Genomic DNA, 25,777 nt, shown 5'->3' with positions numbered 1-25,777 from the left:
CATTTAAGTGAAAAAATATTAAACTGATCATTTCATACCTTTTGTAAGTTATTTAGGGGAAATCTTCCTCTATAATTTAAGATGCAGATTGCAATAAAATACATAATTCATTAGAAATTGGTTCTGCATATTTCCTACATTCTTTTTTATTGCAACTTATGGGTGTCTTACTGACATATTTTCCCTTAGGTAGCAAGTGTCTGAGTACAATAAGGTAGCTGAGGTCACCATTAGTTTCCTGAAAAAATACCACCTTCCTGAAAGTTTCCTGAAAGGTCCACCAGTAATTTCCTTTACTGAACACTTACACTGCTCTTCATGCATTACTGTCTAAAAAGGTCATAATAAACTCTGGACTTCTACGAACTCGTTCAGTATAAATTGTTTAAAGAAATCCAACACAGCCTTTTTAACCTAAGCACTGCCTGGTGCCTTGGTGGTACAATTAAGATAGTGTTTAATGCCCATGATTTAGAGCTGAAAAGCTTTATTTCAAAGTACCCAACACCAGCAAGCGCCCCCCACTTCCCTTTTCTCTGACAGACACGGTAACCGAGCTCAGGACCTCAGTATCACAGAATTGTTCGGGTTTGGAATGGAGCTCTGAGATCCCCAGCCCGACCCATCGGCCGGCCAGGGCCGGGCCACCTGAGCAATGACACAGGGACGTGTCCAGAGGGGTTCTGAAAGCCGCCAGAGAGGAAAACTCCATGCCCTCCCTGGGCAGCCGGTTCCAGTGCGTTACTACCCACAATATAAAGTTCTTTCTCGTGTGGAGGTGGAACTTTGTGTGTTTTAGTTTACGGCGAGTGCTCCTCGTCCTGTCACTGCAAAGACCCCGGCACCAGCCTCTTGGCACCCGCCTCGGGGATACCGATATGCATTAACTGCAGGGAGAACCACAAACACTGCGGAGCCGCACAAAGCCCTCGCAAACATCGTCTCCCGAGCCCGCAGCAGGCGCTTAGCAGGCGAGGACCCTGCCCAGCCTGTGTCCCGCGAGGAGCCGGCGCTCAGCAGCCGGGCACAGGAGAGGCCGGCACCGCCAGGCCGGCCACCCCTCACGGCAGTGCCCTGGTTCCCGCCTTACGGCTGCGACCGGGCGGGGCTGCGCCACGCCCGTCAAACGGACCCCTCCATGGGAGAGCGCCAGCCCCCAGGGCTCAGGAGCAGACCCGGGAAGGAGGACCGGGAGGGAGCACAACCACCCCCCGCTCCCGGGGCAGACAGGCGGGCGCGCTGGCTGCCCTCACCCGCCCCCTCCCCTCAGAGCGCACTCGCGGCCCCGCCCGAGCGCCGCGCACGCGCCCTCGGCTCCCGCGGCGTCCCCCTCCCCGCGGTGGGGCCGGGGCGGTGACGTCAGCAGCGGCGGCCATTACACGGTGCGGAGCGAGGAGCGGCAGCGCTGCCGCAGCCGGAGTGCCCCGGGCCGCCCTCTCCCCGCGCCCGCCTGCCCGCCCGCCCTGACGCGTCGCGGCCGCCGCCGCTGTGGGGAGCGCGGATCGCAGGGGCCCGCGGGGCGGTGCGGCAGCAGCAGCCGGTGAGGAGGAGGGGGAGAGCGGGATGGAGGAGAAGGTCTTCACCAAGGAGCTCGACCAGTGGGTGGAGCAGCTCAACGAGTGCAAGCAGCTGTCCGAGGGGCAGGTGAAGAGCCTCTGCGAGAAGGTGAGGAGCGAGGGGCTGCGGGAGGCGGCGGGGCCGGGCAGAGCGCTGCTGGCGGGGGCGGTGCCGCTCGGCCGGGCGGGCGCGGGGCCTCGGGCGGGCCGGGGGCTTGGCGCGGCCCGGCGGGGGGAGCGGGCCGGGAGCCGGGGCCAGGCGAGCCGCGGCCCCTCGGCTGTGCTGGAGCCTCGGCTCCGCCTCCCGCCTGCTCAGCGCCTCCTAAAATGGCGCCGCGGCCGCGATGGATCCTCGGGAGAGACCCCCGAGAGACCCCCCCCGGTTAAAATGTTAAATCAGCCCCCCAAAGCGTGAGTTATTATAATGAAAAGAAAAGCTTATGGTAGGTGCTTGGAAATCACACGCGGTAAAGAGCTGCTGCTTTGATTTATTTCTTGTATTTTTCATGATATGAATAAGCGCAGACACGTTTATAACCAATTGAAGGGTAAATTAGCTTTGGGGCTTTGGTTTCTCTCAGTAAGGTTCTGGGTTTCACGAAATTCACAGAATAAACAATCGAGACCCTATATAACTCCATATTTTTATGATGTTGGTTTGAGACATGGATATTACAGGGCAATGTGTTGATTGAGACATTCATAGCATAGAAAGGTTGTAAAGCCAACCAAGGACAGATTGTGTTTTGGAAATTCAGGAAAATTTTGTTCCGGTGGCATCCAGAGGCATTTTCCAGTTGAATTCTAATTCTGGATGTAACCCCATAGCTGAGGGTTGTTGGTGGTAGTGACTTTTTGTTTTGGTTTTTTCTTTTTCAGTTTTCTGGTGGTTTTATGTATTTCTAGACTGAAAGATGAAATATTTGTGAATTTTTTGGGAACTGGATATTAAGGAATACATGAAGTTATGGGTGTACTGGCTTCTAAAGAAGCCTATGTACTTGCCACCGAAAGTCCCTAGAATATTTTAAAATAGGACTCGCGCTCTCAAATACTGGATCAGGTTGTTTTGGAAGCAATTTTTTGAGAGGACTGTCTATGAACTTAATAAAGAACTTGCAGTGATTTTGGCCAGACTGGCTCTTGCTCCAGAACAGATATTTAGTTCACTTGTATTCCAGCAACTCAACACTGTTTCCATTTGATCCAGGCTGTGTATTTTAAAGGCTGTTGCAAGCAAGTGGCAATGTCACCGCCTGGCTATTTCCATGTGCCTCTCCAATGACGGCGGTCCAGCTTCTTCCTTGTAGTGCTTTATGTGAGAGGCAAGTATTTCACTTGCCATCGTTTATGAACTGGTGGGTGCTGAGTCCTGAATCCCACAGGAGTGGGTGCATATGGCCCCATTTTGTGGGGCTGTATGGTAACTTGCAGGATCGTGCGGGATGTATAATGTACAAAAAGCTTTCAATGTACTGGGGGTTTTGGTTCCGTGAGAAGCAGGCATACCACTAGAAGTTCCTTACAGAAGATACAGTCCCAGTCATCAGTGTTGCACAAGATGACATTTTCATTTTTTCCCACTGAAGAATAGAAATGAGCTGTATTTATGGATAAATGTGTAATGCTCATCACCAAGATAATGGTAAAGGGAAAAAGAAAAGACTTCATATCTGACTACCGTGTGTTGAGATGGGAGACCATGAGAATGTGGAAAACTGCCAATCACAGTATTATTTAGCAGCAGCCTTCATGTTGGCTGGGTTGGCTCTGGGGGAGCTCTGGGTGGGGTGACAGTTGTGTGTGATGGGTGTGTGGTCAGCACTGTGCAGAGTTCAGCCGCAGGGCTGCTGATGTTAGGGAAAGTTGATTTGTTGCTGATAGCTACAGGTGGATTTACTTGGACTTTCTGCTAAGAGTAGTTCAGTTTCTTCATGCTTGCTGATGGAAGGAATTGGAAATAGGCCCTTGAACTCTGAGTTTTCCATCTTTGTGTCTCTGCTGTGTTCATGGAAGTGGGGTGAGAGCTCAGCTCTGCACCTTTGTGCTGAGGGACAGCAATTGCTTTAATGGGTTTCCATGTTCCCAGCACTGACTTTCATTAACCTCACTGGGTTGTTCTTTGTTTGGACTGTTCAAGTAGTTTTGTGGATGTAATCACATCATGATTAGCTTAAGGACATGGTCAAATGCAGCTATTGTTTCAAAGGACAGATAAAGACCCTACTAGGTATAAATTGTTGTTCTTCACCACATTGAATTGCAGCTAGGGCTAGTTAAAATAAACAATTTAAAAAATTAAGGGCTTTTCCTGATAACACTGTTTGATTGGATGATCTCCCTGACGAGTATTTCTTGATCTGCTGGGGCTTCATGTTTGCAGACTGGTGCCTGTCTAATAAGAATAAGCCTAAGGGCTCTCTTGTATTTCACTATTGATACCTGAAGAACTCAACAGGTTTTTATGAACATGACAATTGTGTGGCCATTTGTGCATCCCAGTTACTTTCTTGGCGTGTCCTTCAGTGAGCCTGGTTAGCTGGGTGATGGTGGTGGTGGGAACTGGGCAGAAACATCTTCGAAGTCTAGGAGTAATTTGTAACCATGAATAATACATTATACTTTCACAAATGATTTGAAATAATCAGCCTCTGAGTGGCAGTTAAATTATTCTAGGCTTGGTACGTGCTGTGTGTTTAATGCTCCATCAGTTGAGTGACCGATTGTGCTTTGCTTCAGCATTTGAGAAGTGCAAGTTCCAAAGAAGTGATCAAAATATACCCAGTCCAGTTACTGGTACATGTCAGCTGTGTTTGTCCTGTTAGTGCTGAATTGTTTATTGGCAGAGTTGAAAGGAAGTCCTTTATTGCCAGGTGAGAGTTTTTCCACTGGCCATTTTGAATGGAAGGATGCTGGTTTAGTTTCTTTCCCATACATTGTGGCAGTGGAGGGAAATGGTCTTGTCTCCTCTGTGTGTAGATGCCCTTTATCACAGGAACTGGGGGTGTGGCACATTGCTCAGGAAGGTGGGATGACAGTCTAAAACTGCACAAAGGAATGAGGTGAATTTTTGGATAGAGTTTGCTTTGGTTATTGCAGAAAGTATCTAGTGCAGGTGCAGGCAGAGGTGTCAGAGCCACTCCCTCAAAAACACTACTCTGTAATTTAGTGAGTTTGAGTGTGGCATCTCCAGTTTTTGGAGAGAGGGAAGACTATTTGGTCATATATACTGTGTAAAGCGTTTCAGGGTTCTTGAATTGCTAGTGAAATACCTTTGAACAGATAGTTTAATATATTTTGGCTAGCAGCACTAAGTGAAGGGCTGATGCTGGTAAAGGCATTCAAGAAACCTTGATTCAAGGTTTGACTCCTGCAGTTTTTGATCTGTAACAATGATGTTGGTTACATTTGCTTTTTGATTTGTCACTATTGCTAGTTTTTTAGTGTAAATCTGTTTCTGGGCCTGTTCTGTACTGTTCTCTGGTATGTACCTTGTTTATGGTGTATTTTTCTATTTTTGTTTCCTGTTGTAGAATTTTCATTTTAACATCTGATCTTCCAAATTGGATGCTCTGTAACCAGAGGTTACCCACTGCAGCTTTATGAGTTATGCAAACTCATTTAGCTTATGTTGAGTGACTTAATTCTGAGCGGACATTTCTGATGAAGCTTTCTTTTGGGTCAGAAAAGCCTGTGCAAAGTTCAGTTCCTGTAATACATCAAACTTACATGTTCTGTGGATCTCACTCCTGTGTTTTAAGCTGAGCTGTCTGTCCAACCTCTTTTTCAGACAGAGGCACATGTCCCCTTCTGCTTCCTACATTCCGTTCTGTTCAGGAGTTCCCTTTCTTAGCTGATTATTTTGGCCAGAAGTGGATGTTTTAAACTGTTTCCAGCTGCATTTGCAAGGCCTTTTCCATTAGCTAGCTTTTGCATTCCCATATCCATCATGTATAACTAACTATTCTTCAGACTAAGATGATTGTGAACATTAATGTTCTGTCTGAACTTGCTGTCAGCCAAGAAACCTGCCCCAACAGAATTCCCCGGTGGTGAGAGTATGGTGTGCCCTGTGTGGTGGGCTGTGCGTTGGGCAGGTTCTGTGTTCCTCTGCCCCCTGGCACAGGAGGAATGTGCAGCGTTGCAGTTCTGCCGTGCCAGTGCACTAGAGACTGGATTCTGTAGCAAGGGAACGCTGCTGCCAATGGCGGGAGGGCCCCTCAGCAGCTGTTACAGGGGCCCTGGGAGACCAGAGGGTGGTTCAGGGCTCCTTTGCTGCTCTCTTGAACATACCTAGGGATCAAGTCACTGATGGGGCCGTGTACTTACACCTTTTGTCTCTCTAACATTTAAATGACTGTGTTTTAGATTATTCTTGTACACTTAAAAAAAAATCGTTTGATGCCCAGTGTTCTGATTTGTTGTGGGGTTTTTTTTCTGTGGTGGTTTGTTTTTTTGTTTGTTCTTTTTTTTTTTTTTTTTTTTTTTTTTGTTACGGTTGATAATGAAAAACAGAAGGAGAGAAAAACAATTGGAGAGTCAACCTAGCCAGCCTTCTCACCTTGTCTGGATTCACATACAACATTTTGATGTGCATATAAAAATTTAGTCTTGAATGTGCCAGTGATTCTACCATCAGCAGATTTCTGGGTTTGTTTTTTTTTTCAATTCTAGTAAATTCTGTAAAAATTGAGTTGTGCTGACAGTGAGATGTTCGGCTTTGGTTTTTGCTTTTTACTTGCAGTATTAGTTGTGATCAAGTAGGAGTGAAAGATACTTGTGTTGTTCTGGGCATAGTTTAAGCTAACAGCAGGAAGCACTCCTAAGTCAGAGCAAGTTCCTGCTTGAGTTCCGCCAGTTTGAGGCTGAAGATATGGACAAGGCTGCAGGACTGATGTCCTCTTCCAGATCTACCTGTGCTGAGGCTGTTCCCTCCTCAGATGTGATGACAGTGCTGCTCTGTGATTGCTTCCGAGCCATTTCCAGTCACTCACCTGGGTTGCCTTCCCCAGCACAAAACCCAAACCTGTCTGGTTGTGTCTGACCTCGTACAGAGATCTGTGTGAAGGGAATCACAGGGGTAGGGACTGAATTTTCACTCTTGCTTAGGGACCCTTGAACACTACACTGTATTCAGTAATGCTGTTGTTATTTTCTTTCAGGTAGAGAATATTACGCTGGAAAAAGTTCATTCCTAATTAAGGAGTGAATACTAGAGCTCAGTTACTCAGTAGGTCTCCAATATTTCTGCTGAATATTTTGAACATGCCTTCCAGTTCAGGTGTTTCTAGTTTGCTGGTTGGTTCTAAACTGTTTCCTTGACGTTTGACATGCCATCCTCCAACTGGTGTCCTGACCTGTAGCATGACTGTGCCAAGCTGTGTTGGAGTTACTGGAACAAAAGGGTTGAGAACTTTCTGACTTGTTGATATCAGGCATAACTAGTTTGAGAATAGGTTTAGCCTATTTATTTTTTAAAAAAAGTGAATGATTCAAAATGAATACAGCTTGTTCTATAGGGAGGACTGAAAAACATCCCTATAAGTGGTCAGCTTCCTGCATTGCTGTCATTGCTGTGTTCCTTGGAGCTCCCATGAGACAAGGAAGGCATAAGGGTTCCTGAGTTATTTGCCTTATGTTTTTTAAATAAGTTTTTCCTAGATTGTTTTCTTCAATTTAAAGATACTAAGATCTTTTGTATGAATGAAAATAATGGCACTGAGTTCTTTCAGAAGACCCTCTTCCTATCCTCACTGCTCTTGTCAACTACTGATTGATGAACAGCCTTTCCCCTTCTTCCAGATTTGCCTCTGAGGGCAAGAATGCTACTGAACTTTTCAGATGGAAATGTTGAGGGGACTATCAAGGTTTGGAATGGTGTCAGTCCTTTTGTAATACAAAGGAAGGGAGGGTTATTTGGCAGTTTGCTACTTGATGCTTTCTTGTAGACCTTCTAGAATTTACAGGCAATAAAGGAAAGTGGTTGTCTTATTTTAATCTTACAGCAGTCCTGGCATTGGGGTTGCTCTTTTGGTTGGCGAATATCTTCCATTTAAACTGGTCTGTCTTCTCACTGAACAGAAGAGATTAGAAATTAAGGTGTAGGTGCTAGTCACAAATCCAGAAAGCAGATGCATCAACTTCTGTCCTGGCAAAAGTGTGTTTTGCTGCTTAGTATTTCTATGTGGATGGAAATCCTGGTTTTACTTTGGAATACGAAATAATTAAATGTCAGTGGGGAGCTTTGTGTTTTAATTTTGTTCCTACTTACACATTCACACTGAACTCCTTAGTGGATTGTGAAGTTCAGCATAAATCAGTTTCCCATTTGTGTCATGTGTAATCTGACTGCCATGCCTCCTTCACAGAAGGGTGTTACTGGAGGCTTCATTTGTCTAGTTTTGTTTAAAATGTCAGTAAATTAAAATACCTTTTGCTTTAAAAAATAAGCCCATCTTTTGTCTGAACCTGATCTCTTTCCTCCCCTTGTGAGGAGTGGGGAAATCTTTAAATTGAAAAGCATTGACTCTGCAGAAGAATTGCTGACTGTAATGGATGACTTTGCTTGGAACTGGAACCTTTTCCAGGTCATGATGTTGGAACAGCTGAACCCAGTATTCATCCCAATTAGCTGATCATTGTGCCTTTAGTCACATCCTGTGCACCTTGGTGACAGGAAATTATGGGTGTGGCTGAAGTCTTCAATCTCATCAAAATATCTTTCTGGTAACTACAAATAACTATTTCTTGGTTACAGTGGGTGCTTCTCATGACACACTTTACTAGACAGCATGGTGGGCTGCAGGTGTGAATTCTGGTCTGCCAAGAATGACATGTTACCATCTGCAACCATGACTTTGGGGCTGTGTTGTCTAATCAAAGTAATGGTTGTATTTTCTTTACTGAGTTAGTAGAGGTAATCTTTTGATGACTGGTTCATAGTGCTGCTCCAAGCATTGATTTACAATTCAGATACAGGGATGTTTACTCTTTGGTTTGGGTCTTGTTATTTTCTTTTATGTGCCCCAGAGTTTCTCATGGTAGATAATTGGGCTGACTTGTCAGAGCTCATGCTAGAATGTAAGGACCTATGAAGGGGTCAAAGTAATTAAGAAATGTCTGGTACATTCTAGAAACACAGAGGAATTTGGGTGCACATTAATTCAGAGGATTTTGTAGAAATGGACCACTGGAAATTATTTCTGTGAGACAGGGTTGATGATGCACACTGCTCATGAGGGAAGCTTGCATATCCTCAGTACAGAGTGAGTTGAGGAAGTAAAATAGATGGATTATGGCTTTTATGGCACTCGACTCTGAGCCCTAATTTGTTGCATATAGGAGAAAAAGATTTGGAGGGAGCAGGGGAGATAAGAGATACATCTGCATGCATACAACCCGTGCATCTCATTAAATAAACTGAGGATCTGAAAATCATATGGTAGTGACTTTGTCATCTTTTCAAAATTCTTATCTATAGCAGTTCATACACTTGGATCTTGTACTGTCTTAAAACAATGAAGCTGATCTTTGTGTTTGAAGACCAGCACCTTGCAGAGATGTGGTTTGTAAACAGAGCCACCAAAGCAGCTTGGTACTGTTCAGCTGGGCCTTTAGATGATGTGCAGCAGGCCAGGAATGGTTTCATTCTTAAGTACTAGGCTGAGTTTTTATGCAGTGCTACTCTTTCTATAGTAAAGTGAAAATTGGTTGTTTTCTTGCATGTTTAAGCCAATATGATTTTATTCTTGTTAAGTTTTGAGATTTTACAAGTTTTCTCTTTACAGAGAAATGACTGAGTAAGCCAGTATCAAGTCAGAATGAATTCCAGTCACTATGACTAAGCTGAAATGTATTTGATACTTACTGCTTATTGTTTGAACTTTGAGATTGTTCTGAGTAAAATATGTGACTTTCCACCTCAGCAGTAGTGTTAATGACAGCATTGCACTTGGTTCTTATATTCTTCTTGTGTAACTGTCTCACAGCTGTGTGTTTTTTGTCTTTGACTTCATTGGTAATTGGCTGTAAAATTAGCATTTATCAACTTGAAGTAATGTGTTCTTTGCAGTCTTATTCTGTATGTGTTTGCACTTTATTTTGAAATCTGAGAGTGTAGTGCTGAAAAGATAATTAAACTGATTCAGAGGAGGGTTTTACAACTGTAATATGGTAGGTTGTTGATAACAAGTTTTTGCTTAAGTATCCTGCATCACAGAAGTTAGACTTGTGGTGGTATTCTACTATGTAAAAAAGATTAAGTGTTGGAGGTGTAGAGAAGTTCAGGGCTATCTTAATAGGAGGAATTGTTGAGAACTGAAAAAAGGCAGAGATACGAAAGAATTAATAGGTGCTCAAGAAAATCTGATGATGAATTTTATCATTGTTTGTCCTGATGATAGGCAGTGAAGCCTGGATGTTTCAAAATGTTGATGTCAAAATAATGCCTTGTTGCACTATTATCCTTTGTGGCAATAGGTCCCAGGGTGTTTGAAGTTCAGGCTGTGATGTGTGTGTGTCTTTCCTAGTTCTCCTGTCAGATGGTTGGATCAAGGAGTTTTCTGCCTTCTGCTGAAGAGTGCTCTGCTGCTTCCTCTCCCTGAGCAAGCGTAGGAGAGCTGTTGATGGGAAGTCCATTTGTTGGAGAGGAGGATGGGTAGGGGGAGGGAGTTGTGTGATGTGGCGAGTGAGCAGCGCCTTCAAGAATCAATAAAAAGAGGGAGTGGAACCAGGTGGAGTTGCTGTGTGAGATCCAGTACAAGGTCAGGAGCACAGATACTTCAGGAGTAATATTAGTGATCACAATTTGACATTGTGAAATTGTAGTATTAAATGTACTGTTGTCTTACCAACTTGTGTTTGTATTGTGTTATGGTATATTAAAATTCCTTTTTTTTACTTTACCTTTTTATAGGAATTTATTATGAAAGTTGGGGGATAGTAGACTGCTTGCTGGTGGCTTGCTTTCAGGATGTTATTTTTTCTACCTTCAGCTTTGCTGAAGCTCTTTTATAGAGCCGAATGTTTAAGCACTTGAGTATGTGCTACTGTAAATTAACTAAACAGTTCATAACACAGTGTTGCATGGAACTGCTTTTAAAACATGGAAATGTTGGAATCCCCGCACCAGCATTCCTCCACTGCAGGATTTAAACAGAGGTTGCTGTTCTGCAAATTGACCTGGAACAGTCTTTTCCCATCAGAGTAGCTGTCTGACTTCTCTGTGTTTGGTCATGTGCATATCTGAGTGATTTAATATTTCAGAAACTGAGGAAGCAACAACTCCATTGCTGAGAACTCTGCCATTCTCAGCACAAACGCTGCATACCTTTGATGAAAAATAAATGCTGCATTCTTTGTGCAGTGCTTCAAGTGTGTTAAGAAAATCCAGTGGTAGAACCATTCTCATTAAAGAGTAGGTTTTTTATATATATATTGAAGTGCTGTAAGCATCTCTGATGTTCTCCTTCTAAAAGAGAATTAAGCTGGCTAATGCTTCTGAATGTATGAGAGTATTAGAAGAGGCTAAAGCTGTTAAAACACCTTCAAAACATCCGGTGAGTGTCACTGCATTAAAATTAGCTCAAGTCAGGCTATCTTAAAATACATCTGCACTTTAAGCATCAACCACAAGCCAGGAATGACCTATCTTTAGTACTGGGCACAGTGCAAGTGGAAACTGTCATATGAGACTGACTTTTATGTAAATACGTCTGCAGAGTGACATCTAAAGCTTTGTGTTGTGCAGGGTGCTTAGCCATGCTGTATTTTTGCATTTCTTTGCAGTGAAACATTGAATTTCATGAGTTTCCATCATTAAACTTAGGTGTTGCTTCTGTTTGAAGTGGTGACCATGGTGGTCAGCCAGGATGATGTGTGGGACAGTGACACCACTTTTGGGTGGGAGTGTCAGCCACTTTCTTGTAGACAACTTGGGTTATAGAATAGAATATAATTTTTATGTATTTTCTTGTAATTGTGTTAATGAGGTAAAAAAGGGATCCTTTTTGAATAGGAGCATTGATGCTTGAAAAAGAGGGAAATCTTAGGAGATGCTAACTAGTAAACTTGTTACTATTTATATTTCTAATAGCTTCTTGATTTAGCAAATCATTGTGGCATGTGTCTGGTGACTGTTCTGAGAACAAACTGTAACCACTGTCTTGCATTATTTCAGAATTACCTTTCTGGTGCTATATTTAGCCTATGCGTCTTCATACAAATTACCTTTGTCTACAACTTTAATATACACAATTTTTTGGGAAAAAAATGGTGATTACAAACAGCCAGTTTTGGTTTATGAAGATACAGCTTGATGTTACTAGTCTGTGTTTAATCACAAAACTTGTTGAGAGAACTTGCACAGGTAATGGCCTGCTCTGTAATTGCTGGTACCTGTGGATGTTCTCATTCTGCTTCATGCAGGACCCCCTGCCTTTGCAGGTGGGTTGAAGATGTTTCTACAGGTGAGTGCCAAGGCATTGGGAGTGTTTTGGCTGTGTCCGAGTTTGGGCTTTTGGAAGTAAGATGTTAGCAGGATTTTTAGATTCCATTTTTCAAAATACTTAAAAACTTTTAAAGTTCCAGTTCATTATTCTATGCTTCACAGAACCATTTTTGTAGAAAGTCTGAAGGTTTGCTTCAGATACTGTCCGCAAGGAGGAAAAGCAGCCATGCAACCACTAATTACTGATACAAGGTTTCATAAAGTGAAATGCTGTTTTAATGGCATTTAAGTAAAGATAAACTTCTCCCTCACGTGCTTCAGAGAAGGAAGGGACAAAAGCTCCTAAAGAGAGCAGGTAGCAGAGTTGGAAGTGGTAGAGTGTGCTTTCAATAAAACAGCTCTTCATAGACAAACTCACAGTTTGTGCTTTTTTGCTTTACAGGCTAAAGAAATTTTGACAAAAGAATCCAACGTACAAGAAGTGCGATGTCCAGTCACAGTCTGTGGAGATGTCCACGGACAATTTCACGACCTCATGGAACTTTTCAGAATTGGAGGCAAATCACCAGACACAAACTATTTGTTTATGGGGGACTATGTTGACAGAGGATATTATTCAGTCGAAACAGTCACATTGCTTGTAGCTCTTAAGGTAACTTTCTTCTCAGCTTTACAGTCTTGTATAAAAGATATCATTACTATCCTGACTACACTTAATATCATGTTTTTCACTGCATTGGTATTAGAGCTACTGAAACTGACTTCTTGACTTTCTTAGTTTTCTAAGTTCACTTCTTAAAAAAATTACAAAAATGTTCAGATGCAAGCCTGAGCTTTATCTAAAATGAGTGTTTATTTTTTACTTGCCTAAGTAGCAATCTTTAAGAATTTGCTTGGAGAGATCAGCTTAATGCACAGGTGTAGTGAAGTCCTCTAGTAATAATAAATATAACTTGTAATTAATCTCAAAAGTAATTGGCGGTTGAAGATTGGAATAAATGAGTCCTTTTTTCCCTTAAAGGTTATTATATAATCTTCAGAATGGTTTGGTTTTAGTTGCTTTATTGATGTGTAGCAGGGATTGAGGAGTGCAAATTCTGTTCTGGGGAAGAGTTGCTCATTGGTGTGCTAAAATAAACTCTTCTGTGTAGGTCCGTTACCGCGAACGTATCACAATTCTTCGAGGGAACCATGAAAGCAGGCAAATCACACAAGTTTATGGCTTCTATGATGAATGTTTAAGGAAATATGGAAATGCAAATGTTTGGAAATACTTTACAGACCTTTTTGATTACCTGCCTCTAACTGCCTTGGTGGATGGCCAGGTATGTTAACATTTGACAAAGCTGAATGTTTGTTATTGTAAAGGGAGACCTCAACATTGCATTCTTTCAGTTCTCATCTTTAAAGGAATCTCATGCAGATTTTCTCATAATAATTTATTCTTAACTGTTCTAACTGCACTGATTAATGCAAATAAACTTCATGTTTCTTAACTCTTGCAGATTTTTTGTCTACATGGTGGCCTCTCTCCATCTATAGATACACTGGATCACATCAGAGCACTTGATCGCTTGCAGGAAGTTCCCCATGAGGTACTGAAAAATAATTTTCTAAGCCAATGAGATTGATGATTCAGCATGTATTGGGGGGGTTAAGCTTGCAGGCTGAAAATTAAATTCAAATCAACTTAACAATATTAAAGGGCCTGTTGTCTTCTGTTCTGGAAAAAATCTGTTCTGGATTTTTTTAAAGGAAAAATGAGGGGCGTGTCCTTGCTTAAAGAAAGAAACATATTAAGTGTCAAAGAGTTGTGCAGGGGTAGTGCAAGTATTTTTGGGTTTTGTTTGCTTTTGGTTCTTTGCACTTCCCCTCTGAAACATCATCTACATCTCTTACAGGGTCCAATGTGTGACTTGCTATGGTCAGATCCAGATGATCGCGGTGGCTGGGGAATTTCTCCTCGAGGTGCAGGTTACACATTTGGACAGGATATTTCAGAAACCTTTAACCATGCCAATGGCCTTACGTTGGTTTCAAGAGCTCATCAGTTGGTAATGGAGGTGAGCAGGACATCCTGTGTGTTCAAACTTGGGGTTGTGTCCTTGGTCCATTTATTCCATGCTCTATGTGTCAGAGATGTGCATATGCTATTGTGACAGGTGATGATCCAGTTAGGAGTATTCCAGAAACTTGACCTTGGCAGTATTCATGTGCTACTAAAGGAATTTGACAGTGGAGTAACCTTTTTTTGGCGTGGTTTTCCTGAAAATTTACAGCAATATCTCAAACCAAGCTTTGGTACTAGATGTGATTTCTGTGTAGATAAAAAAGGTTTTTAAATATGTGTCTCTTGGAAAAGAGGTGTAATTTTCTTTAGCTTGGATGTGTGCTTTTGTTCTTGGTCTCTAGTTGTTCCTAGCAGTTCAGATTTTTAAACGTATGTCTGGACTCTGGTTTTGGTGATCATAGTTGAAGGTTCAGAGTGGATTGTGTACTTTAGTATTGCCATTAACTATTTAATGCTAATGCAATGGAGAAATATTGCTAGGTAGTTTTTTTGTTTTTTTTAATACCTAGCTCATATTTGCTAGTAGGAAGCAAACTATGAAGGCCAAAATTCCTTTTTGCCCTTTTTCTCTCCAGAAGAGAAAAAAGATACAGCCTTAAGCTTATTTAAAGTAACCCTGCAAATGCCACTTAGGGCTGTGCACATTAAAAGGTTGGTTTATAGTCGGGCAGTTTCATGGGGTACATTAACTTGCTTGTCTGAATTATTTTTTCCTTCCTCTCCAGGGGTACAACTGGTGCCATGATCGGAATGTAGTAACAATTTTCAGTGCTCCAAACTATTGTTACCGTTGTGGCAACCAGGCTGCAATTATGGAACTTGATGACACTCTAAAATACTCCTTGTAAGTATATTTAAAAATGAGAATTATGTTGCCCGTGATTTGAGGATCCCATTTAATTATGGGATTATTAAAGTATGGGGTTTTTCCCCTCTCTAAGCTTTTGGGAGGTAGAGTGAGTGTGGAATTGTTGGGTTAGTCACATTTAAAGTCTTGGAGTCAAGCCTCTGGAACAGTTGCTGTTGGGATCTTCTCTGTCAGATTAAAGTGAGACTCCTCAATTTTGTTTTGCATAACTACCTGGATTTTAATGACTTACTGTATAGGGATGTGATTTGAGAGCAGGATAAGTCTGTAACATCTAAGGGTAATGCCTTCCTGTCAGTCTTGGGCAGGAGACTTTTGAAACCTTTGAATTCTTCTGGTGTTGGGTGTCAGGTCTTTTAATGAGATTTCTAATTAACTACTGCAGCAGCAACTTTACTAGTAAATGAGGCAAAAGCACTGTGCATACTGCCCTCTTTGGTAATAATTTGAGACTTTAACTTTCTGATAGATAACAAATGTTCAACCACTTTGAGTCTTAAAGTTAAAATTAATTTCTCTCCAGACCTTCATGGTAAGAGGAATTTAAAATGTGATGGTTAAAAGTACATACTAACAGGAGGGGAAGAGCTAGAACACTAGTTCTAGAAACCTTAGCTTGGTTGATAAAACTTGCAGTGGCTCACTTGTGTTGAACCAGTGCTCTCTAACTCATGGCTGGGGCACAGCTGGGTGAAGGCTGAGCTCTCACTGCTGTCTGTGCTCTCAGTTTGCAGTTTGACCCGGCACCGCGCAGAGGTGAACCGCATGTTACTCGTCGCACCCCAGACTACTTCCTGTAAAGAGATTTTAGACCTGTACAGTATTGCCATGAACCATATGTTGACCTAAAGAAAATGGGAAGAGCAACAGTAACTCCAAAGTGTCAGAAAATATTTAACATTCAAACTTTGTTTTCACATGGACCAAAAGCCGTGCCATATTCAATACAAAGCCTCTTGTCATCAACAACTGTGACCACTTTAGAATGAACCAGTTCATTGCATGCTGAAGCAACATTGTTGGTCAAGAAACCAGTTTCTGGCATAGCGCTATTTGTAGTTACTTTTGCTTTCTCTGAGAGACTGCAAATAATAAGATGTAGACATTAACACCTCGTGAATACATTTAACTTTCCATTTAGCTATAGCTTTATTCAGCATGACTGTAGATAAGGGTAGCAGCAAACAATCATTGAAGCTTAAAGAACATTTTTAAAATAAGTACCAAGGCCTCATATTTGTTCTGAAACTGTTTGTTTGTTTTATTTTCAGGGAATACTGTTTAATTTAATTGTATTGATTTTTTTTTTTGTCTGCACTCAGTTCCCTTTTCCACTCTGCCCTACCATATTGTCCCTTGTAATTGTCCAAGGATAGTGAATTACTTTGAACAGAACTGTTTTTTTCTGTAAAACAATGTTACTGCAGGACAGAGCTGCAGTGTTTTTCATAATAAACTTGTGAACTAAGTATGGAAAAATGTCAAAATTCTAATTGCATCTCAGGTCAACTGTGGTTTAATAAACTAACATGTAACTGGATGGGTTTTATAAACTTGCATAGAAATTTCCACCTTATAAATAACTAAAACTGAGGTCATTTGGAGTGTGCTGGAAAACTCTGACCTTCTGAATCCTGTCCCAGGAAGGTGCCTGGGTCTGTGTCTCACTTGCTGGTTACTCACATGTTGCTCTTTCCCTCTTGGTGCTCTACTGAAATACTCAGAAATGGAAGAATATAAGTTCACTTAACTGATTGCGTTGTGGCTTTATTTCAAGTGTAAATCTAAGTTTGAGTCATTTACAATGTAGGTGCTAATACTTAAAACCATTTTTCTGAAAAACTAAGAATAAAACCAGTTTTGTAAATATTAAAGGAAACAACTTGAAGTTTAGTGCTACGTGTATTTGCCCAGGCTTCCATTCTGAAAAACAGTGGTATGTGGTTTATGTTAACTTCTGTTTAAGTATTTCCTTTCTACTAACTTCTTCAAAATTTGAACCCAAATTTGATTATTTGGTTCAAAGCAGAAATTCAAATGTTATGCCTTCTTAAGGCTTGTGTGTGAAACTTCTTGGGTACATCTAAATGATGTACCTGGCTGTTGACTTAGTAGAAGGTCTCTTAATATTCATATTGTTTGAGACTTTAAGTTTCTTGGGCACAATGTAGATTCTGTAATAACATGGAGGCTTGTTTTTTAAACTGCTTGTTTCTAAGGGAACACACAGAAGTTTTGCCAATGTCCAACTCACCTGGAGGTCTAGTCCTACACGTGATTTTCTGAAAAGCTGGAGGACCACTTAATTCTTTAACTTGCAAAGAAGATGCTGCATTTCATCAAGCATTACTTAATTCTCTTTCAAAAAGGCTCAAGTTGTTGCTTTTCCTTCAGCAAAATTTGAGCTTTGTCCTGTAGGTTGGGTTCCAAGTGGCTCCTGGAGACCTCAGTGCTGTAGTTTGATCTCTTACAGGAAGAAGTGCATGCTAAAAATAAGTGCATCTGAAGTGACTTTTTTTAGTATATTGGGAGCTTTTGCTTTGATCACTATTAAAAAAATCCTTTGCTGAGAGTAGTTCACGTTCCATTCCTGTCGCTTGTCTTTCTCTGTGTTTGTGTAGATGAGACTTTGTGCTTTCATTGACACCATTCCTTCAGGAGGAATGACTTTGCCCTATTTTCTGCTTTCCTTGTTGCTTTAATTGGTGTGACTCATCTGCTCTGGCAGGGAGCAGTCCTTTCCTTGCTTCAGTTTCTGTACACAAATCCAAATGGTTAGTAAAGTCCATGGACAATGTTGGAGTCACTCCAGTTTTTGTGCTTTCCTCTATAATTATGTTGTGATGGTCTGTGTGAAGATTCCAGTGCAAAAACCACATTGTGAAGAAAAAATAAGTTGCTGTGATGGAGCACTAACCAGCTGAACTCATGTTTAGAAGATGCAAGAGAAGAAACAAAGATAACTGGGATTTGATTTAGTGGTAGCTGATTGGTACCTGCAGAAAACTTCCTCATCCCTGTGACCATGCTGGCTGCAGAGAAATGAGCAGGTTTTGGAGATCACTGGTAATTCCTTCCATCTCCACAATGCCTGCCATGCAATACAAACTGGAGGCACAGCTGGAACTCCTGTGTTGTGGTGGTTCAATGTTGAAGTGGGAATGTCACATCTAAGAACTAGGTGTGGAGGGGAGGTGGGGAGGGCTGACATTGGGGTTTGGTTATCAGAAGGCAATTGGGAATGAAATTACACTTTTCCATGAGCTGTTCTTTCTCTTCCTTTCTTCTCTCTTGAGCTTGAATAGAGCCAGGAGACTATTGGTGGACAAAGGAGGAGGGTTTTAAGCTTTCCAGATTTCATTTTGCATAAGTCATTGGCCATATATCAAAGTGAGCACCCTAAACTGCTGCAGGCCTGTCCTGAACTAAGGGCCCATTAAATCAAAAACAAGAGACAAAAGATATATTATATACATACAGAGGTGTGTAGATTTACCAGATTTTCTTCCCCCTTCACCCTCTTTCTACACCTTCCTTCTGCCTCATTCCACCCTGGGCTTTGTTCCTCTACTTATGGCCCCCCCTTCACAGATCCCTGGAGTTTGGGGCTGGCTGCTGCCCCTGTCCCTGCTCCATTGCTGCCCAAGCTGTTGTTGCAGGTGGATGTTTGTCCAAGGTAATCAATGTCTGTGACTCTCACCTGGGGCTCGTTCTGGATTGTTTTAGCTGCTGATGCTGCTGTACACACTCAGTATCTCTGTCCCAAGTGCTTGGGCAGTGTTACCTCGTTTAGGTCTTCTGATCATACCCTGGCAGGATCCTGGATGTGTGGGAGAGTGCAGAGAGAGCGTTATCTCCTTCCCCAGGTGTCTGGTAACAGAACAAATTCTGCTCTGGGAAAAAGGTGGTGAGGGGACATCCTGCCAATGGAAGCTGTGACATTTCACCTGCCTCTGTCTTGGTCCAGTTCCTGTCAAAAGCTCCTCTAGTGACAAAAAACTGCTGAGAGGTGCCAATACCTACCAATCCATGTTCCATGGGATTTATTTTGATTTTTATAGTAGTAAACTGAAGCACCGAGTCCTTTTTAGAAACCAATTGTGTCTAAGGACCTTGGGACAAGTCTCTGCTCTGACAATTTAAAAATTTATCCTGACTCTTAAAGGATTTCCTCCTGTACAAGACAAAACCAAACTGCTATGAGAGTGCTGGGTTTATTTTGGGCCTTTTTTCATAGTTCAATAAGCACATTCTTTTCCTTAGCAATACTGGAGTGCAGTTTCTGCTCTTGGAGGAGCTATGACCTTGAGAGGGGGCTGAAAAATAAGTACTCATTCAAGAAAAATGGTTGTAAGATGCAAGTGTGATCACAATTTTGAATTTCAACTTAAATGCTGCTCCAAATTCAGTGAGTTGAAGGTGTGCCTCCACTCTGATTACCTCCTTATGCACCTGTTCCACACTCATTTATTGCTTTAATTGCTGCTTGTTTTGTCTGGATGCAGAGCACTCCTGGAAACTCTTAATGTATTTTAAGGGTTGCCGTGTAGGTTAGAGCAAATTTTGCCTGAGAAATGGCTTTTTACGTGTTCTGTTTTTTGGCAACAGTACTCATGGTTTGGATGAGCTTGGATCTTTGGAGCGAAATGTCTGCAAGCAGTGATTTTTGAAGCCTCGTAGAAGGCATTGGGTGCCTTCTGTGTGCTACAGCAGTCATGACACAGAGTATTGGTGTTCTGCAAGTTCTTCTGGGAGAAGGCTGGAAACAGGTAAAGTGTTACCTGAAAATCAGACTGAACTGCATAGAAATCTTTCAGTACCCATGAACACACCAACAAAGCCCTGCAGAGTCAGCAGTTCATGAGTCAGCCTTCTGTGGTTTTACAAAAAGTTATTTTGGTGCTCTAATTCATTTGGCTTTACTCCTTTTGGATAGGAATAAAGGCAGGCTGCTTTCTTGAGCAAAGGACCAGAGCGCTTTGGCATATGGACAGGGAAAAAAGGCTGAAACAACACTTTTGGTTTTAAACTAAGCAGTGCTGCAAGTTTTAGCCCTTTAAAACCTGTGCTGGAGCTTAAAAGCTTTACTCTTTAAGATGAGTTGAACTACTGATCTCTTAATTACTCTCTGGTGAAAAGAACTTTGGGATGGAGACTAAAATGATTGCTGCTGGTATAAATAATGTATAAAACATTAGTTGCTAATAGTACCTGGGACTGCTAATTGGAGGAGGAGCAGCATGATCAGGGTGAGCATCCTCCATGAGAACTTGGCAGGAAAGTGATTTTGAGGAGAACACTCCATTTTGCATCTACTCATATCATTGCACAAGGTTGTATAAATTAAACTAAATCTTTGCTTTTGGTTGTCTTGACTTCTGTATACATCTTCCTCAGTAGATTCCCCCACATACATCTGGGTTTTTTGAGGCTAGGTTATTTTGGTTTGTTTTTGTTGCTTTAGTTAGTTTGTTTTTTAATTTCAATAAATCTATAAGCTGTTTTCCAGATTATGCATTTAAAACCAAAAGTGCTGAACTGTAAAAGAGGAGTGTCGTGTTTACATTGATAATTGCATGATTGATTGGGCTGAAAGGCTTTAGCCTGGCTCCCAACTGTCTTTATTTTTCAGGAGTTTGAGAAAACACCCCCTTACAGCCAGCCTAACCCTAAACCTTGCTGAGAAAACCTTTATCGTGGCCATCAGTGCAGGAGTCAGCAATGATGGCTGCTCTATTCTGCTTCTTTATTTTATAAGGAGAATGGGGGGCAGGGGAGGGGAGCACACGGCTGGAGAAGCCCTGCCTGGGAGTATCCTATGGTGGGTGTTTCATTCCACGCTTGACCCACTTTTCAGGCAGCTCTGCTCCTTTTCCACGGCTGTGTTTGTCCTCGGGGAAGAGAACACAGCCGGCTGCTGCTGGAGCAGGGACAATCCCAGAGGAGGGGGTGCCACAGCCTCCCGGGAGAGAGAAAGGCTGGTGATGGGTTCTGATTGTCTGGTCATGAGTTTATCCAGCTTTAGCTCAGCCATCTCGAAACGTTATTGGACTGTCCCTTTCTCCCCTGGAATCTCTTTTGGAAATGTTTAAAATGCATTTAAAAATGCTGACTTCTGAAACACACTGTATTTATTCCCATGGACTTTGAAACCTCAAAGCAACTGCTCATTATCATCTGTGGCGTCAGAACCAGCCCAGAATCTGCTTTTTGGACTTTGAACGGCTCCAGCGTTGGAGACCAGTGCCAGGCAGCCCTGTAAAGCTAACCCAGTTCCCTTCCCCTTGTGTTTATAGCAAGGATTTTTACAGTTTTATACGGTACCACTGAAGGTCGTTCTCAAGGCCACCCACAGAAAGTCTGCGCTTTCCATTTTCCCGGGAATGCCCGGGAGCGCATCTCTGCGGGGCTGAGCTCGCTGAGGCTCCCGTCCCTCGGAGCGAGCCCCGGCGCCACCGCGTGGCGCTGCCCCGGCACCGGCCGCCGTGACCCGCCCGGCCCGGGAGCCGCTCTGCCGTGGGCAAGGCTGCTGTGACTCCCTCTAACGGGCTGCAGGTGGGTGACTCTTGTCATCCCATCGCAGGGTTCCATGCTGTTGTCTCCTATCACAAAAGTTCCAAACCTTCTTGGTGTTTCTCGTGGGCATCTCCTCAGAGCACTGACTCTTTCTTCTTCACAAAGCAGGCTAAATGACTCCAGTTCCCTTCTTAAGGGGCCACCCCACTCTTTTATAGCACTCTTCTTCTCATGGGTTACAGCTGCGGCCGGTTAAAGTCAGGCCTGCTCCTAATCTTTGATAATTGGCCCAGCTGCAATGCCTTAGGGGTAAGATTACTTTCTACACTCTTTATTTTCTTATATTCTATCCCCCTACAGGTGACCCTTGCCCTCAGCAGCCAGAGGATCCAGGCTTGGCTCCTCCACAGTGCTCCCGATGATTTCAGAGGATGCCAGGGCAGAACTAGTACAAAAATCACTGTTTAAATATGGGGAGGTGGAGTAAGGGTGAGATTAGGAAATAGGTGCTGCAAATAGGTTTGAGGTAGGTATTTCTATTTTCAGTCTTCCTCCTCTTCATCTTCAGTTTTTTAAGCTATCTTGAATCCCCACTGTTATATAAGGGGAATGGGAGTGCTGTTAGAGGAAGGAATAGAAGCTGATATAATCTCACTTGGTGGCTGCTTGACAGGATTTGGTTATTGGCTTTTGCCAGTCCATTGGTGTCTACTCTGCTCCCAGAATGCCCAGCTGCCATGCTGTGTCCAGCTCTGGGATCCCCAGCATCAGAAGGACGTGGAGCTGCTGAAACAAGACCAGAGGAGGCCATGGAGATGCTCTGAGGGCTGGAGCCCCTCTGCTCTGCAGCTGGGCTGGGAGAGCTGGGGGTGCTCACCTGGAGAAGAGAAAGCTCCAGAGAGACCTGAGAGGCCAGGTCTCAGTCCAGTGCCTAAAAGGGCTACAAAAGAACTGGAGGGGGCCTTGGGACAGGGGCCTGGAGTGACAGGACAAGGGGGAATGGCTTTAAACTGAGAGAGGGCAGGACTAGATTGCATATTGGGAAGAAATTCTTGCCTATGAGTGTGGTGGGGCTCTGGCACAGGTTGCCCAGAGAAGCTGTGGCTGCCCCATCCCTGAAGTGCTCAAGGCCAGGCTGGATGGGACCTTGAGCAACCTGGTCTAGTCCACAGCAGAGGGTTGGAACTGGATGAGCTCTAAGGTCCCTGCTGACCCAAACCATTCAAGATTCTCTGATTCTCTGAGGTGGATTCTCACCCAAGTGCTGGGCTCTGCCACCCACCATTTTGCATTGCTGGGGTACAACTTCTGTAAAAAGGTGACACTGTCTCAAGGATGCTGTTTTAATACAAATTTTGATGAAGTGGAAATGCAATAATTAGCTTTTTATATAACTAGCATTTTCAGACTTGTACTGAGAACAAGAACTTTCTTCTTCTGCTGCTGCATTGTTCCAAGACTACTTTAAAAAACAGTGGCCCAGGCTTTTGAGCTCGACAGTGTCCTTCTACCATCTCTCTCACATGAATAATTCTGATGTTTTCTGGTTTTACATTGAACCAGTCAGTTCAATTATTTTCAAACTTGATGTGGCTGCTTGTTTTAAAAAATGCTCTTCATCTTTTGTATTCCTGAAAAAAAGAGGATGATTTTTGCAGCAAGTCTCATTCTCCCCTACATGTAGATTAGGTTCTTTTTCAGATCCCATGGTCATACCTGGCTCTCTCCCTGGCTTGCTCTCCCTCAGAGAATTCAGGATGAGTTCTGCGGATTTTTCAAACTTGTTGATGGAGCAAAGCTGAGCTCTTTCAAGCCCGATTGTCATTAGACTTTGACAATGCCACATCACATTTGTATTGAAAAATAATCGGTGTGTTATCTCCATAGTCTCTAACTCACCTCCAGCAGCTAAAAAAAAATCCCCTTTCTCTGTCAAAGTGAAATGTGAGGTGCTCTGAAGAGTGGGGGGCACATTAATTTTTGCCGGAAAGAAACATCCAAGAAGGGAACATGAGGCTGTGGAGCAGATGCAGTGTCCAGGAGGCTGCTCCTTCACGTTCAGCACGTTAAACTCTCTTCCCCTGCAGCTGCACGGCTGCTCAGCTGGCTGTGCCTGCAGCCCAGGGATGCTGTGAATATGTAGGTCAGGGTGCTTCTGGATCTGATTAAGCGTTAAATCAAGCTCAGTTGCTCCAATCTTTCCAGGTATTTGCTTTGGTGTTAAGCTGCTGCCTTCCTCCTCCATGTTCTCAGTGGTCAAACGCCCTAAATTGTAATTTACCCGTGGCTGATACATGGTGTGATTGTCTGCACTCAGGGGAGCAATGCTCAGCTTTAGGATTGTTTGCAGTGCAATCATTACCTGTGTGCAGAACAATTGAAATTGGGCCACCCCCTTTTTGAAGCAATCTTGTTTTTGCCTCACAGCTTTAGCCAGGGGTGGGTTTTGTGCCATTAACACTGAGTGACCCACAGGACCTGGGCTATCACTGCTGCAGCAGCTGCTTTCCCCAGCAGATAACGGGAAGCAGCTGGAGTGGCTGGGCAGGTTGGTTGTATGATATGTAGGGCACAGTGGGAGGTGCTGGGTGTGATTATTGCATATCTGTCACTGCCATCTGTCTCTTTTTGGGGTGTGGGGTGTTTTTGCTGTTTTAACTTTCCCAAACTTCTAATTCAACAGTAGATTTCAAAGTTCACTGAAGATGGAAGTTCCTCCTTTGGAAAGCTGTGGGGAGATGTACCAAGTATAATCAGCAGCATAATTTTAAATTAAATTTATCCACAACTATAATTAAGCATAGAATTTAGCTTTCTGCCTCTTCCTAGATTCCATTAGATTTGTCTTGTGTTGAGAGCAAACCCCATCCCCCCTTTGCTGAGCCTGATTTGCAGTCTGTGAGCTTGTGCTTGCTGGTCACGAGCCAAATCAGAAACCTTGGTCTTTGGCAACACTGGGAAAGGGGATTTAGAATTTGTAGACAGGTTTTCCACTGGCCACCTTCTCTTATTGTCTGATTCTCTAAACCAAGAAATTTTAATATAAATAAAAAATAATTTTAAGGAAATTTAGGAAAATAAAGGCAGTGGTTTTTAGTGCACTGAATGTGGTTCTCAGCACTAGAGTATGAGATGGTGTGATTGAGGAAGAAAGAGGTAAATGTGATGCTGGTACAATCAAAAAGTCATGTTAGATGTAGTCTGGAGGTTTCACACTCTACACATGAGATCATATAAATTAAAAATGAAAATTACGTCCCATTCAATGGTGAGCAAAGAGCTTATGTGGTTATCAATACCAGGATCTCTGAGGAACTTCTGTTAGTGTCCAAGGCTGCTGCCAAGCATCACCTGGGTGCTCCCTCAGCTCTTAGGATGGGTTCCAGGGGGGCACACGGTAATCCAGGCTGGAAGGAACCACAGAGGTGACCTGGATGCACCTGCAAAGTCAGATCAGGTTGCTCAGAGTTGTATTCAAGTCTGCTCTAACAAGCTACTCAGCATCCTAAAGCCCCTGGAATAAACTTCCCAAGTCAGGCAGTCACCTCAACAGTTCTTTGGAATTTATAGAGAGGCCTGTTCTAAGTGATATGCTCTGTAGAACTCCCAGGCTACCAGCTGAGCTCTAGGAGGTCCTTTCTGGCTGAGAATCTATTTGAGTCCTCCATCTCTCCAGATAAACAGCCTCAAAGAACAAGGTATTTCATATTGAATATTTTCTAATTGTAGTCTCACTTGTTATGTGAGATAGACATTGGCACAGGTTGCCCAGAGAAGCTGTGGCAGCCCCACCCCTGAAGTGTCCAAGGCCAGGTTGGATGAGGCCCTGAGCAATCTGGGACAGTGGAAGGTGTCCCTGCCCATGGCAGGGTAGGTGGGACCAGATGAGCTTTAAGGTCTCTTCCAACCCTTAACATTCTATGATGCTGTGTCTACTCTCAGATGGAAGGGAAGGGAGCAAAGGAGGGAAGGGAGTAAGGAATACTTGACACTTCATTGGCTTGGCTACTGAACTGAGCAAAAAAAGATTCTCAACTAAGAAATTCTGAGTCCTGCGAAAATTCTTCATGTTAGAAGATATTTTCCAGACCCACTGGCTTTGTTCCCTAATGTGTGGGGTGCACAGCCTGGGACTCTCTGGAACCCCAAGAGATGGGAAACCTCTGACTTAGCACAGAAATATTAAGGTTGGAAAACATCTCCAAGATTACCAAGTCCAACCCCTGATTGATCAGCACCTTGTGAACCAGAGCAGAGCACTCAGTGCTATGTTCAGCTGTTTCTTGCACACCTCCATGGATGGTGACTCCACCATGCCA

At 43.1% G+C, this 25,777-nt stretch overlaps 1 protein-coding gene across 1 annotated transcript; it reads left to right on the top strand.

Moving 5' to 3' along the window:
* The first annotated feature begins 1,372 nt into the window (after positions 1-1,372).
* Positions 1,373-17,517, top strand: PPP2CA (protein phosphatase 2 catalytic subunit alpha). Its single transcript, XM_036391687.2, has 7 exons — positions 1,373-1,665; positions 12,446-12,655; positions 13,155-13,328; positions 13,509-13,598; positions 13,905-14,066; positions 14,800-14,918; positions 15,670-17,517. The coding sequence occupies exons 1-7, from the start codon at positions 1,564-1,566 to the stop codon at positions 15,740-15,742; spliced, it is 930 nt and encodes a 309-aa protein (XP_036247580.1). The 5' UTR covers positions 1,373-1,563; the 3' UTR covers positions 15,743-17,517.
* Positions 17,518-25,777: the final 8,260 nt, after the last annotated feature.

The sequence above is a fragment of the Molothrus ater genome, chromosome 15, assembly GCF_012460135.2.
Source record: "Molothrus ater isolate BHLD 08-10-18 breed brown headed cowbird chromosome 15, BPBGC_Mater_1.1, whole genome shotgun sequence".
NCBI lineage: Eukaryota > Metazoa > Chordata > Aves > Passeriformes > Icteridae > Molothrus > Molothrus ater.
Note: the sequence above shows the minus strand (reverse complement) of the source record. Positions and strands in the feature narration are given on the sequence as shown.